Here is a 15550-nt window from a genome sequence, read left to right on the forward strand (position 1 = left end):
GTTGAATCAACGCACTGGGAGGGTAAACAACAAGAAAAACAAATCCTTAGTCAGGACTAATTGTGCCAGCTCACAGCCCAGACAAGTAACAGCGAGAAAACCAGACTGGGACCCACCCTTGGGAGCATCTAGAGGAAAAGTGGGGAGAAAAGAGGAATAGGCTCAAAACCCAGGGGACTGCGCTGGAGTCTCAGGGGAGGGCCCTGCGGCAACTGGAGACCCACTGGCACACACAGGAAATCCAGAGGGTTAGAACAAGGATGGTTCAACCCCCGGACTGGCTACTGGGGCAGGTGATGGGAGTCCTGAGGAGGGGGTCCCAGGGGAGGGGCATAGTGGACAAAGCTCTCCCCTTGGCCTGGGAGTGCCAGGGAAGGCTTCCCAAAGGCCTTCTGAAGGCAACTTGAAAGAAGACTCTGATTCAGTGGCGGGTGGCTGGGAAAGGAAGGGCAGGAGCAGAGGGCCAGGGAGGGCACGGGCAAGTCTGTGCAGAGGCCCCTCCATTTGGGGGAGGGGGCCGCCTAGAGGTGAGGCCGGGCCTAGCCGCTGTCTGAATTCTTTGCTAGCTGCACTCCGCGCTCCCTTCTGCCGCTTCAGAGGTGGCAGGAAAGGCGGGCGGAGGGCAGAAGTGCTGAATCACTGACTCTGCAAACCTGGGGCACTGCCCTAGCCGGGCCCTCCCTGACCCTCAGAGGAGTCTGCCCCGAGGCTGCAGGGCCGGGAATCTTCTCTCTTCTACCCTTCAGGTTTCTGTGACTGGTCTAGGAATGACACTGATGTTAGACGGATTAACAGGAGAAGAAAACACTTTAATTATGCTGGTACCTACGCACAGGAGCCCCACAAACATAGGAGACTCACGGCACGGACAATTGAGGCTTATATACCATCCTGAGCTAAGGACAGGGACAGGGGCCTGGGGCTTTTTGCGGGGAGGAGGCAATCCGGGAAGGTGAGAGGGGAAATGTAAGGAAAACTAAGTTTGCCCTGCTCTGCAGTTTCTCAGGTGGGAAAATCTCTCTCTGGTAAAGGCTCTCTTCTGAGAACTGACAGTGGACACCCTCGCAAAGGGAGATTTCCTATAAATTTCCCTACCAAAGAGTAACTTCATCTCTGTTTTTACAACTTCTCCCATATCTCTGTTTCTCAAACTAATCAGCTCAACGTGATCCTGGTGCCGAAGACACAAATTTTGGGGAGGCCGATTCCACTCCCCTTCAGGCCTCTTTCCCTCCCACCACCCCTCACTCTGAACATCTTCTACAAAATCAGCTGGGGGGTTAGAAGGATTAGTTTATCTTGATGGAAAGAGGAGCTGATTCCCCAGTCCCAACTCCTGGGCGCTTTTAACTCCAGCCAAGCACCTGGCCTGCCCTGGCAGGTTATTTTCTCCCCCCTCTCAGAGGTAGCTGGGGACCACAGTGCCTCCCCGGGCAAAATAAAAAGGTAGATTAAAGAATTACAACATAAAAAAAAAAGTCTAACTGAAAAAGAAAAGTCCAAGAACAACAGGAAGCTGATCAGGAAGTTCCCATAGAAGATGATAATATTTGAGAGTCGTGCTGAAAGCAGAGGCTGAGGACAGAGGGCGTTACAGGGACACACAGCCATGGTGGTGGTGATCGTGCCACCCAACCCTCCACTGCCCCTTCTCCTTTCGCACGGTGTCCCTGGGCCTGCTGGCCAGGCCCTGCCCACTCCCAGGGGCCCCAGGCACACCCCTGCTTAAACAGGCACACGCACACAGGTATAGGCACACACACGACAACTTCTACACGTGCTCGCGCAGATCCACCTGTGCACACGTGTGCTCACGCCAGCTAATGTTTATGCATGGGGAACCTATCTCTGCACACAGACGCAGAAAGGGCAAACACTCAGAGAGGCACTGTGTGCACAAATAAAGAAAGTGACAGTTAGACGGTAGGCCCTTCCTCTCACTTGCTCTTTTTTAACCACCCCTTTCCCAGGCAGCCAGGCCTCTGATGGCGTTTGGCTGAGAGGCTTCTCACAGTGTGTCCTCCATCCCCTCCCCACCCAGGGCAGCCCTCCTTGGGCCGTGTCCTAGCTCTGTCTTTCCAGACCTGTAGTTCTCAAACTTTTTGATCTCAAGTCCTTTTTATGCTCTTAAGAAATATGACGACCCCAAAGAGCTTTTATCAACGTGGGTTATATCTACCACTATAGTGGCATTGTTTTCTAGTTGTACAAGTTTCTTTACTGTGAGCTTAATACAGGACAGCTGGATTCTTTTTTTCTTTTTTTGCGGTACGCAGGCCTCTCACTGTTGTGGCCTCTCCCGTTGCGGAGCGCAGGCTCCGGACGTGCAGGCTCAGCGGCCATGGCTCACGGGCCCAGCCGCTCCGCGGCACGTGGGATCTTCCCGCACCGGGGCACGAACCCGTGTCCCCTGCATCGGCAGGTGGACTCTCAGCCACTGTGCCACCAGGGAAGCCCCAGCTGGATTCTTATATGTGCTTCTGCATGAAATCTCTTACGTGTTTTGGATGAAGCATGGGAAGAAAGTCAAGTATCCCAGAGGTAGGTAGCTGGAAAGAAAGACTCGCAGATGCCCTGTGTCAGGCAGCCTGTAAAGTGTCTCCCAGGGCTCCCCACTGCCTGATCTTCATACCCTTTGTAATCCCCTCCCCTTGGGTGTAGGCTGGGTCAGATGACTCACTCCAAGGAAGTGAGTGGTACAAGTGGTATGGCAAAAGTGATGGCATGACACTCTGAAGATTACGTCCCAGAGAGACTGGGGCTTCCGTCTAGAGGGGGCCCTCTCTTGCTCTCTTGCTCGGAGAGAAGTCAGCTGCCATGTTCCAAGCTTCAGGATGGAAAGACCCACCTGACAAGGGACAGAGAGAGGCCTCTGGCCAAAATCCAGTGAGGAACAGAGGCCCCAAGTGAGGAAGCTCCTCACTGAATCTTGCCAACAACCACGGCCTTGAGCTTGGAAGCTGAGGCTCCCCCAGGTGAGTCAGATGAGACTGAAGCCCCAGCCGACACCTTGACGGTAGCCTGGGAGAGACCCTGAGGGGAGGCATCCAGCTAAGTCCTGACTTACTGTGAGATACTGTGAGGTGATAAATATTTGTTGTTTTAAGCTGCTGAGTTTTGGGGGTAGTTTATGACACACCAAGAGATAACTAACGCATTCCCTGAAAAAAATCTTAGAGAGCCCCAGGAGTCGTCAGACCTCACTTTGAGCACTGCTACTCTAGGCCTATCTATCTTCAGCCGCTCCGGTGGATTTTCCCAGTCAGTATCTGCTCTTCTTTCAGGGTCCTGCTCTCAGCTGATTCAAGGAAGAGTGCTGGTAAAGGACGTAGGCCAGTGACAGGTGATACGCAGGTGATGTGCACGTAGTTCCTGTTCTTGACGTTGCTACTTCTTCGTAACAGTAGACTTCCAGGCAGTGGGCAGTGCGTGACAGATATGATGGCAGGTGGGGACAAGGTTTGAGGTAACAGTCTGTTCCCTCCACAGCCATCCACACTCTGCCCACCCCCATCCCAGTGCCCTTTGGGGAAATCAAACCGTGCCAGGCCCTAGGTGATCTTAATCATAAATCATCCTATTTCCTCTAACATTTAGGTTAACACAAAGACAGCCAGAATCTTTGCTTTCCAGTGAGTGAAAAGTCTTCTGTCTGAATCACCACATGTTCATACAGGCCCCTCTGTTTGCCTCCAAAGTTCCCAAACTGCTGGTGTCACAGCTCGTTTTACAGACGGAAAAGCTGAGGCAGGAGGGAGAATCAATGGTGTCCAATCAGGGCCCCACTGTCTGTAGTGGAAGCAGGAAACCAATGTTCAAACAGAGGAGAATCCCCATCTACCATGCGGAAGGGAAGGTGCCTGATTGCCTATATCTTCCTGAGTCTGGCTTTCCTACTCGCAAGAGTAACACCAACCCTAGTGATGATGCCTCACATCCTAGACGCTTAGGGTGGTCTAGGCTTCCACCATTGGCATGTGCTATTGAGGACTTGAATCCTGGACACCATCTAGACACACCAGCCCACTGCAGAGGAAGGCAGAAGACCCTGGCCCAGGAGGTGATGTGACCAACCCAAGGTCACCCAGCAAAGTTGGAGACAGTGCCGGGGTGTCCGACAAGCCTCTGCTTACCCTTCCCCCCAGCTCACAATCTGATTAAAGCTTGTGTGGGGCCCACCTCCTCCCCCAGGCTGTAGGGTCTGTGAGGACTGTGCTGGGCTCGCAGCACATGGAACTCCACAGAAGCTCAGTGATGATTGTGAATGGATGAGGAAGCTGGCAAGCACTTGAGTTTGGTCTGTGCCCAGGGTTAGAAAGCTTTGCTGTGGCTAGTATTAAAGGTTAGCTTCTGGGCTTCCCTCGTGGCGCAGTGGTTGAGAGTCTGCCTGCCGATGCAGGGGACACGGGTTCGTGCCCCGGTCCGGGAAGATCCCACATGCCGCGGAGCGGCTGGGCCCGTGAGCCATGGCCGCTGAGCCTGCGCGTCCAGAGCCTGTGCTCCGCAACGGGAGAGGCCACAGCAGTGAGAGGCCCGCGTACCGCAAAAAAAAAAAAAAAAAAAGGTTAGCTTCTGACAAGGTCAAGGTTAGAGGGTCAGTCTAGAGCCAGGATGGGGTAGTCAACTATAGGAGAGGGCTAGGGAGTCAGGCTTTGTTGGGGGTCAGCCAGTCTCTGGCAGGGTTTAGGGATCCATCTGGCGGGGATCAGCGGTCAGCCTTTGGCTGGGGTGAGAGCTCCGTCCATGGTCAGAACCTGCTCCTTGCAAAGCTAATGATCCTCTGTGGTGCTTCCCGCTGCATCCCTGGAATCCCGAGCCCTCCTGCCGGGTCCAGAATGTTCAATGTCCTGAGCAGCAGATGACGTCAGCTCTGGCTCCAACAGTAGAGAGGGCTTTTGAGTGGCACCAAGGATCACACTCTCGGTGCTGGGGGTTGGGATGACCTTGCTTCTAGGGCGTCGTCCTCAGCAGCTGGCCTGGGATGCAGACCCTGCATGGAGGGCGCAGGGACTAAAAAGACTTCAGACCCTTGGAGGCATTTCCTGTTTTCCAGTGAACTGAAAACTCGGCTTCCTGCTTAGAATAGTCCATAGGGATGGTTTCTTTTTTTGGTGGTGGGAGGGGTGTCTGAGGGTAGAGGATGTAGGCTTTGCTGGGCTTGAGGACCAGCTCTCAGGGCCCTGCTAGGAGGTGGCACAGGGAAAAGGGTGGGAAAGGAGAGTAATAAGAGTCCCCAGATGCCTCTGCCCGATTTCCCAGCCGCACCTTCCTTAGTGCTCACGTCCATAGTCTTTAGAGAGAGCAACACAGTCTAATGCCATCAAACAATCGTATCATTTCACAAGGAGGTGGAATTTCTTAGAAGAGGGAAACCAAAAGCACGCAGGACCTGTGTTGGGACAACGGCCAAGAGCCCAGTGGGAAGAGCAAAGTCTTTGGCCCCAACTGGAGGCAGATATAAATCACAGGCTTCGACCTGGATCTGCCAGGGGCTGCCTGCATGGCTTGGAGAATTTCCTGACTCTGCTGTGCCTCAGAACCCTCACTTCTCAGACGGGGGACCTAATAATGACCACCTCCCCAGTGGAATGGTGCCCAGCTGGCCCAGGGAAGGCACATCGGCAGCCAGTCTCCTTCCCTCCGACGGAGGGCAGAGGGGTACCTGGGCAAGAGATGGGGGCACATCTGTTCCCAAGAGATCTAATCAGCTCCACTTCTGCCAAAATAGTTCTCCTCGCAGCTGCTGCTGGCTCCTGCCCAGGCCCCTGCCTCCCCTCCCTTCTACCCCTGCAGGCATATCCTGGTCTCTAGCAATCACCCCGCTCTCCTCGCTTCTTTAACTGCCTGTTGCCTAGTGATTTGGTGATTTGGGAGAACAGACTCTCCTGCTTGGCCCCAGCCCCCTTGCCTGTGGCGGCATTTATCCTCACCAGGCTGGACTCTGTCTTCTTCCCCTGCCAGGGATCACCCAGGAGCCCTCCCCTCACCCCAATATCCACATGAGAGACAGTTTAAACACCCCCAAGCACAGCTGCGATGGGTGCAATGCAAAGCAGGGCCATTTAAAGAAGGACATGAGCATGGACCATGATTTTGAAGGAGGTATTGACCAGAAAAAGGCCCTCTGATCCCACCCCTACGGTGGGGCTGAGCTCCGGGGGAGGAATTGGCCTTGGCTAAATGGGAGGGCTACAAGGGAGGGACTACCCAGTCCCCCCCTTGCTCTGAGTTCATATGCTGTGTTGTGGGTCACTACTGTTGCATCTTAGTGAACAGTGCCCACTAGGATGGGCCTTTGGGAGTGGGACCTCCTTAGAGCGGCTGACACGGCTGGGGGCACAGAGTCACGGACTCACGTTGCCAGGGCAGTGAGCCACTGCCCATTCCTCCCTCCTGGTCTTTCTCCTCCTTTACGAGTCCCTCTCCCCCCTTGTTCTCTCCTCCCACTCTCCTCCTGCTCTCCAAATTCACACCTGGCCTTCCACGTTGTTAGGATGGTGTCTTTGTCAAGGGACAAGGCTAGAGCATATTTTATTTAACAATAGCTTGATTTACAACAAAAAATATTCAGCCCTCTGGTCTGGACCTCCATGTGTACCTTTGCTTCAAATCTTAGGGGTGGCCTGGATCTTCTAACACATTATATAATTCACACTAATGGTCATGTTTCTTGCTTACTGTCTGTCAATAACCCACCCCCACGTAAGATTTGTAAGAATGCAGATTTTTGTTTAGTGATGTCTAGATGAATGGCTGGCATGTAGTAGGAACTTTATGAACATTTGTGGAATAAATTTATTGAATGAGTGAATGAATAGTTCTGTCGCCTGTCCTATGTGTAAATACTATGTCCTGTCCAAACAGCTTCTACTGGGTCTGAGAATTTGGGCAATTGATTTTATTGTAGAATGGGCATAAGAATACAACAGTTTCCTGGAGTTGTAAGGACTAAATAAGTTATATAATTTCTGAGCCTCAGTTTCCTCATCTGTAAAATGGGGATAACTAGAATATCTATTCCACGTGCTTTTTTTGTGAGGTTTTAAATAGATGACTTACGTGAAGTACTTAGCACAATGTCTGGAACAACGAAGATAATACATGTTACACTTAAGTGATTAACAACCTAAAGACGGAAGCATGAAGGATGAAAATCTACAATTGGTGCCCAGAAAGGGCCCTTTCAGAGCCTCTCACGACAGCCAAAGAGGGTAGCTGCTCCAAAGTGCAGAAAGCCTGAGAAGCAGTGAGGTTTGCAATTGTTTACTCAGCATTTGGGTCCTAGAACTGAGGCTGGTCTGATCTCAACCCTCAGGCAGTGTCTACCTGACCCTGAGAAAGTAGGCAGTGAAAGCTGAACTCCCCCATCCTACACAAAGACAAGGGGGTCTTTACTAAAGAGGAGGGTTGGGCCCTCTCAGAGACTGTACCACCTGCAGAGACCATCACACTACTTTAAAGGATTCCGGGACCTTGACAATCCCCTGCTGAAACATGATGTGAGGGTTACTGCAGCACTGCCCTTCTCGATCAGAGCCCAGCCTGCATCCTGGGAAGAGCGACCTGGTATAGACAAGAGCCACCTTTCTTTTTTCTCTCTGACTTGTGTTCCCCTCCTCATTCCGGCGTCCTGCCCCTCAGCACTCCTGGGCCACCTGACACACCCCACGCCATGAAGGACCCTCTCTGGGGCAGCAAGGGAGCACAAGCTGCAAAGACAAGGTCCCGACTCTCAAACTTACAGCAGGAGACGAGACTGGGCCTGATACAGAAGAGCAGCGTAAGGCAGACGCAAGGGACAAAGCCCTGCAGACGAGGCCAGGGAAGTCCGGAGAAAGGGGTCAGGTTTATGTTATCCAGGTAGGCTTCCTGGAAGAGGCAGTGGTGAGAGGGCACTGAAAGATGAGAAGGATGTGGGGAGGAGGAGAAATAGTAGCAATGAGACAGACAGGAGGGGAGGGATCAGGGCACAACCTTGAAAAGAACGACAAAGCCTTTGAGGACACGACATAAACTGGTTGGAATCAAGGAGGTCCAAGATGGCTGAAGGTTCGACCTCCTGCAGACCTTGAGCCTCATGATATGCTCACCGTAATGCATTAGCATATGCTCAGTGACACCCTCCCAGGTGCCATGACAGTTCCGAGGCAAAAAGTGGGCAGTGGCCCAGTTCCTAGAAATCCTTACTCCCCTCCCCAAAATAGTTGGAATAATCCTCCCATTCGTTAGCCTATGAAATTACCCAGCCCATAAAAACTAACCCCATATTTCGGGGCCACTCTCACTTTCGGGGACGGACCACATTCTGTCTATAGAACGTATATCTCTCTAAGTAGACCTGCTTTCACCTTTTACCACTATGACTCGCTCTTGAATTCTTAACCCTTACCTGGTGGCCCATCCCAGGGGCTCACCCAAGACCTGGGACATGACCATCCTCTCAAGCCCCGTTTTTTTTTTTTTCCTGCAAAGGCAACAGTACTAGGCACAGCGCTCTGGAGACTTTTATCTCACTGACATTTCAGAACAGGTCTTTGAAAATTCAGTCTTGTTATAGCCATTTTATGAACGTGGAAACAGGTTTAGAAAGGTAGTTACCTGCCCAAGGTGAAAGCAATGAAACCAAACCTTGCTTGTTGTGGACTGCCTAAGCCAATTTTGTGATGCACACCCTGGGCTCTTTGGGGTAGATCTCAGTAGCTGCCAAAGGGGAAGCCTAGCTGCCCCCTAATGACCTCACAGACCACATTCAGAGATATGTAGACATTTTATCAGCAAGCAGGCCCTGAAGAGTCTTGGGGCCGCTCTGAAAGCTCCATGAAGTTCCAGCTGTCTGTCTGGATGTTTCCAATAGTGTCTCGCAGGAAAGGTCCACCCAAGACAAATGCCACTCTATTCCAGCCATAGGATCAGGCTGTCTACGGGAGTAAGAGAACCAGGATGCCTCCCGGACAGCAGGGAGATGCGGACAGCTTACAGATCCAGCCTGGGTGCCAGCCCTAAGGGTGACAGAACAAGGGCATTCTAGATTTGGGGGGGAAACTTTTTTACTGACATACAATACGTACACAGAAAAGTGCACAGATCATAAGGGGACGGCTCAATGATTTATCACAAAGTAAACATACCTGTTTGCCAGTTCAGAACACAAAACTAAAGGAGCTCTCCAGAAGCCCTTTCACACCCCCTCCTAGTCATGGCCTCTCCTCCCCCAAGGGCAACCACTAGACTGATTTCTAGCAGCACGGATTGTCTATTTTGTATTTTATGTAAATGGAATCGCACAGTCTGTACAGTGCCTGGCTTCTTAAACTCAATACTGTGTGGTGAGGTTCATCTATGATGTTGTGTGTGGTTGTAAATCATTCATTCTCATGTCTACCTAGTGTTCTATTGTATAAACATCCCCAAATTCATTTATTAGCTAGATAAATTTTCTGTTGCGTCAAGGGTATACATATTTAGCTTTAGTAGATACTGCCAAAGTTTTCCAAAGTAGTTGTACCACTTTATACTCAAACGTGAGACACTGAAAGTTCCGGTTGTTCCACATCCTTAGTAAACCTTGATAAGTCTGCCTTTTTGATTTAGTCATTCTGGTGGGTGTGAAGTGGTATTGCAGTTTGATTTAAATTTGCATCTCCCTGATTACTAGGGAAATTGAAGGCTCTCTAGTTTCTTATATCCTGTTTTTTTTTTTAATATGGAGATTTGTCTTAAAATATCTTTGCCAATCTACTTACCTCATACGTCACTAATGTCACCTTTCTGACATCGTTTATGCTAATTAACAAGCTATGGGTTTCCTTAAGAGTCCTTTTCTAGCATTCTTTATGCTAATAACAAAACCCCCAGGAGTGGACGGGAGTTAAAAGAGAGCTGAAGCACTTGTAGTACCTTCTGAATAAACACTGCCCATTTATTCAATCAGCTGTCCATCCCTGGAGGGTGTATTCCTGACTAGGACAGCTGATCATCCTTCAGGTCTAGCTTAAGGCATACCACACAAGTTGTATCATTGTCTAGGCTAAAGAACTTCAAAGTGAAAAACAGACTTCATGATGTGGCTTCTACGCTTTCTTTTCACTCCATCTCTCTGTGACTGTAAGCACTATGACGACGCATGCTCTGTGGTTCAGTAATTTTATTGCATGGAGATCTTCAGGCTCCTAGTAATCCAAGCACTGGACTGTACTCAGGTACGAGGAAATAGAGAAGGACCAATCTTCCCAGAGATTCCCTCTGCAAGAAATCTGTTAGACCTGCCGTTTCTCAGCTCGGGGGCAAAGCCACACAGACAGGCTTTCCTCAAGGAGCTCCGGAGCCACCTAACAACCCTTGTCAGGGACCAGTGGCCATGGCTTTCCTGGAATAGGCATGGCAGTGCTTGGCTTCCTCTCCCAGAACATGGTCGGGATTGAGGGAAGAGGTTCCAAACCAGGGACTCTGATCAGCCATTGACCTTTCTTATAGCTTCTGTGTGACTTGTGGAGCACACAGATTTTGGGAGGATGGATTTCCTCATCTCCAGGACTTTGGAGCTGTCTCTTCTGGACCACTAGACAAGGGAGTCATAGACTGGTCATATTTCATTCAGTGAAATGCTTGGACGTGTCTTCTGACCTTCTAAGAACAGCATCTTTTAATTCAGTTCTTTTTTTATTTAAACTCAGACACACTGGTGGGAAGCTTGCTTCTCCTGGGATGGTCACTTACTTAGAAACAGCTGCCTGAACCAGAGAGAAAAACAGATAAATACAACCTTCTTCTTGGAGTGGGTCTGGAGGTCCATGCTTACATCTCCAGGTAGGCAGACGATGTTGCTGGTGGGGGTGGGAGAGGGGACTGAGAGGCGAGTACCTTCAGGATGACATAGCAAAGTCGTGGGAGGGCTTTTGAAGTGATTGTAAGGGCTGAAAGGGTGATAAGTTAGTCCCTCTCCTTAGGATGGCCTGAGGATGACAAATCGTAAAACCGCAATCATGCCCATAGCTCTTAAGAAACAGGGAGTTCTGGTTACTTGAAATTTCTGGTGTACTCCAGAGCATCCTTTTGGGTTTCAAACATTCTTGAAAATTCTATGCTGGAGAAAGAAGCGGAGGAGCCTAGCAGGAGCAGTGCGACATGAGTGGAGTGTGAGAAAGGAGCCCCAGCGTGAAGGAGGAACCTGGAGAGCTCAGAGTCACTGTGATGGCCATGAACGCTGGTTGAGTGGCAGGGAGGGTGCAAGCCAAGCACGGAGCCCCACTGGCTAGCCTGTGCTCCAGGCCCAGCCTCCAAGGAGCTCCCAGCCTCACATGGGTTTCTAGGACTCCCAAGGCCTAAAGTTCTGAGCAGCCGGTCAGAAACTGAGTCCTGAAGAGGCTTGAATGGGTTGCAAGGAGATCCAGCATTTGCTTCTCTAGAAAGATGAAAACGAAGTGCTCCTGCGTTGCTTGCCCAACTGCTGGCACTCCAGGGCAGCTCCACACCCAGACAGCCCAGAGCCACACCCAGTCTGCTCAGACGCCCTCCACGCCTCTGGCTGGCAGTCCCCGAAACAGAGGCCAGGCAGGGGTGGGCGTTGGGCATTGCCAATATGGTCATTTGCATCCTTTGTGCATCTTCAAAGGGTAAGAGAAAAGCTGAAACCACATCTAGGTTTGGGAAGTTGGAATCCCTAATGTCTAAAAGGCAGTAAGCTTCATTAGTGCCACCTTGACACTCACCAAGGAGATAAAAATGTTCATCAGGACTGAGAAGTAAGATTTAACGTCATTGTATTTATTAGGTTCTGAAACAATACACGTTCACATCCTTTTGAATACAGTACATTTGGCACAATAATGTTTACAATGAAATAACACTAATGAATGGCAAGAGATTAAAATTACGTCCAGAAAGGGAAAAAATGTACAAATAAAGCATCACAATACAAAAAAAAAAATCCCTAAAATTGAATACATTTTATATTTAGCCAGAATTATTTTGCACATAATTTAAAAAGAGGTAATTTTTTAGCCTTCTTCTTCTTTTTTTTTTTTTAAAGCAAGAATGCATTGTTTTTTCACCTTTGGAGGAAAAATAAAATGTTTCCACTTCACAAAGTCCATTATGAGAGAACGGCTATCCTTCATATATTTTTTTGGCATTTTTTTGCACTCCCATCCCCCTTTTTTTCTTAAAAAAAAAAAAAAAAAAAAAAGTGAGTGAGCGACCTGGAAAGATTAGAAAGAACTGGCAGAAATGAAACAGTGTGTCTGCTTCCAAACTCTTGTGAAAGCTAAGATGAAACAATGACTACTCACGGAACACACAAGCCTTATTCTATAGACTACATGGGATTTGAATCTGCCTGTGTGAGAACTTGATGAGCTCCAGCCCCAAACAGGAGACATCCCAGCCAGCCCAGCTTTGGGGGCTGGAAGGGGGCATCTCTGGGCCAGGCAACCCGCTGAGTGGCTGCCTGGAGCTGCCTGGTGGAATGTATTATTATTTGACTTCCCAACAAAAATGCCAGTTGTCCTTTAGGAAGGCCCAACCCCTGCTGACGTGGGAATACCTTGGACAAGGCCAGTTGGCATTATAGTTAGAGTTGGCTTGGTGTTTCAAAGTCCATCAGGGTGAAGGAAGCAGAGGAGAAAACAGAGAGCAGTGGTGATGCATGAGTAAGATGGGCAGTATTGTCATGTCTTCCTAAAGAATGAGATGATGCCACCATGAAGATGTTTCTGTGCTTGTCCTCAACTCCAGAAGACAGTCTCTCCCCAGTACGTTAAGTTACCGAAGATCAATTAACCTACTGTTCTTCATCTCTTCACTGGTATGCCAAACACACAAATTGATACAGCATAATATTTGAAATTATCATAAGAACAGTTAATAATTACACCTGAGTTTTTAAAAAAATCAGAACAAAAGAGAACTGAATGGCATCACTAGTAACCAAGGCTACGTGACCAGCCAGATACACATATGGACACCAGCTCATGGGCCGCAGCTAGTCACTGACCAAACTTTGAAACCACCATCCAGAACATTCCTTTCTCTTTCCCATCTCTATCAAGGCATAACAGAGCGCAGGAGAACTCTATGTGAGTTTACATCTTTTAAAATAAACCAAAATGAAATAAACAATACAAAGAACACCCCTCACCACCCCCCCCGAGAAAAAAAAAAGAAAGAAGGAAACACACCTTATCTCTCGGTAACTTGAACCAATACACTCAGAGACTATTGCACCTGGACATTATTATAATTATTCTTTCATAGACTAAAGTTTTATAATATGCCTGAACATGCAGCAGTTGATACCTCTATATTCAATGAATTAATTCCACAGGCCTTGCAGCAAACACTATATACAAAAGTCTCAAATGTACAAAAGGCAAAAAGCTTCATTAGTGCCACTTTGCCACTCACAACTATATATATTTAGGGGCAGCTGGGAAATCCACGTGCAACAGTTGGAATGGATTCCATTCCCTGCTAAATCGGTTCAGTAAAATAGATAATCAAACGACCTCCAGGAAACATGTACACAAAGCCACAGAGAACCCTTGGAAATCAAAGAATGTAACACTGTTAGCATATCTACAGGAGGTAATGTCACATCCATTAAATAGTGTCCACATGAGTCGCCATTCCATGTCACACAGAAACAAAACTCCGAGCGCACCTTGCCACCCTGTCAGTTTTCAAATAAGTCGCTCTTCAGTCTCCTGATACCCTCTGCACAACCCATGTTTAGCCTCATTCTGCATGTTCCAAAATCAGATATTTCATATTTAACTTTACACGTTTAATGTTTAAAAACCACAACACAGTAGTACTACCATCTGGGAGAAGTGCGCAAAAATTGCACACTGCTGCAGAAAATAAATAGACTTGATGCTGGGGACTTAGGACGAAACTGGAAGGAGAATTTGGGAGGCGAGTTTTGCTAGGACCCCAGGGCCTCGGCCATCTCTGCGGTGGCCTTGGAGTTCAGGCAGAACTTGAATAACGAAGAGCACTACTAGTTTCCTTTTCTCTCAATTCACAGAGCCTCACGTGCCACGAAAGCATTAAGAGCATAAACCTTGGACGATGATTTATTAGCCCTTTAACATATACCTGTATTAACACTGGAATTTATATCTTTTGGCCAATTAGAAAGCAAATTTGATCATCTATTTTTCAAATGTTAATCGAGTTCAAAATCAAATTTCTTTTTCTATGGAGAGCGATTTCTTCCACGAGACACATGCTTACACAACTTTGGCATGCCCCGAAGCTAAAACCAAAGCAAGCGAGAATTAGCCATTCCAGAGAAAACCAACACAGGGAGCCAACCCGGGCATCTCCCAGCCTCTCTCCTTCCTGGGCATGCCTTGAGGGCGCCCATCTTTGGGCTGAAGAAGCACCAGTCTCTTCTACTGGATAGAATGGCAGATGGTGGCAGGCGGGGGGACTGGAGGGATGAGAAGCAAGAGTTGTCAGGACTCTACGTCCATGAGCAGAGCCAGAGTCTCGTTAGCTTTTTTTTGTTGTTTTATTTTTCCTTTTCTTTTCAGTAAAAGGCCTGAAGTCGCTTCCCTGCCAGAAGCCCCCGTGGAGTGAAGCCAGGCTTGCCAACAGACCAGACTCGGCACTGGGTCCAGTGAACTGCTGACGCCACACGATTCTGCATTACTGGTGAGACAGGAACCAAGAGTGCCTTCTGGTCACCAGGTGGGAAGAGGGAGGAGCTGGCCTGGGGGGAGGGAATGCAATAAATAGAGGGTGGACAAGGGACTGGGGCTCCGGGGAGGAGAAGTAGTTCAAGACCGTCCTACGGGAAAATAGGAATCTTCCCAGCGCCCCTGCTTGCAGCATCACCGAACTCCACCTGGAGCGGCTTCTCAGGGCATCAGGTCTTCACCAAAGTAGGAGAAGCCTTTGAATTCCTCCTGGTTGATCTGCTTCACAATCGCTTCGTCCACGAGGGTGAGTACCGGCTCTTCCCGGGTAAAGTCTTGGTCAAAATTATTGACGTCTCTTTTGGTTTTCTGTGGGAAGATAAGAGAAAGCACTGACTCCAGGCTGACCTTCCTCCCCAGGGCCCCCCGCAGGGAGTGGGCATCGCGCTGACCAGCCTCTCGCCAAAGCAGACCTCTAGCTACTGAGAGCAGACATCGAGCTGTTCCAATGAGGTAACGATGAATGGCCCCAGGACCGGGAGGTGATGGAGGACTTGGAGAGGAAGAATGAGTCCAGGTGAGAAGGAAGACGGGGTGAGAGGTATGATGGAAAAGCAGGGAAGTGGGATTCCCATAGACTGTGTGTGTGGGGTGGAGTGTGTGTGTGCATGTCTGTGGGTGTGTTGCGGACACTCCCCCTTCCAGCACCTGCCCTAACCCTCTGGCTCCACTGAGACCTCCCTTCCTGTGATCCAGGAAGTGAACTTGAATCTCCCTCCCACAAGGTCTCCAGTGGTCTTTCTTCCATAAAGGTAAACCCCCCATTACCTTGCCATGTCTGCTCCAGATGTCATCTTCTCTATAAGTAGGAGGATGCGTGGGATGGGGGGTGGGACCGTCTTCTGGGAAGC

General features: G+C 49.3%; 1 protein-coding gene across 2 annotated transcripts in view; it reads right to left on the reverse strand.

Annotated features, from left to right (window-relative positions):
• Positions 1–12117: 12117 nt before the first annotated feature.
• Positions 12118–15550, reverse strand: part of PRKCE (protein kinase C epsilon) — a 511412-nt gene continuing 507979 nt past the window's right edge. For both annotated transcript variants that reach the window (XM_029231447.1, XM_029231445.1), the window contains exon 16: positions 12118–15008. In XM_029231447.1, coding sequence (XP_029087280.1) covers positions 14862–15008 — 147 coding nt within the window. In that variant the 3' untranslated portion in view covers positions 12118–14861. The remainder of the gene's footprint in view (positions 15009–15550) is intronic.

The sequence above is a fragment of the Monodon monoceros genome, unplaced genomic scaffold (genome assembly GCF_005190385.1).
Source record: "Monodon monoceros isolate NGI ecotype Baffin Bay Population unplaced genomic scaffold, NGI_Narwhal_1 Super_Scaffold_19, whole genome shotgun sequence".
In the NCBI taxonomy this organism is placed as follows: domain Eukaryota; kingdom Metazoa; phylum Chordata; class Mammalia; order Artiodactyla; family Monodontidae; genus Monodon; species Monodon monoceros.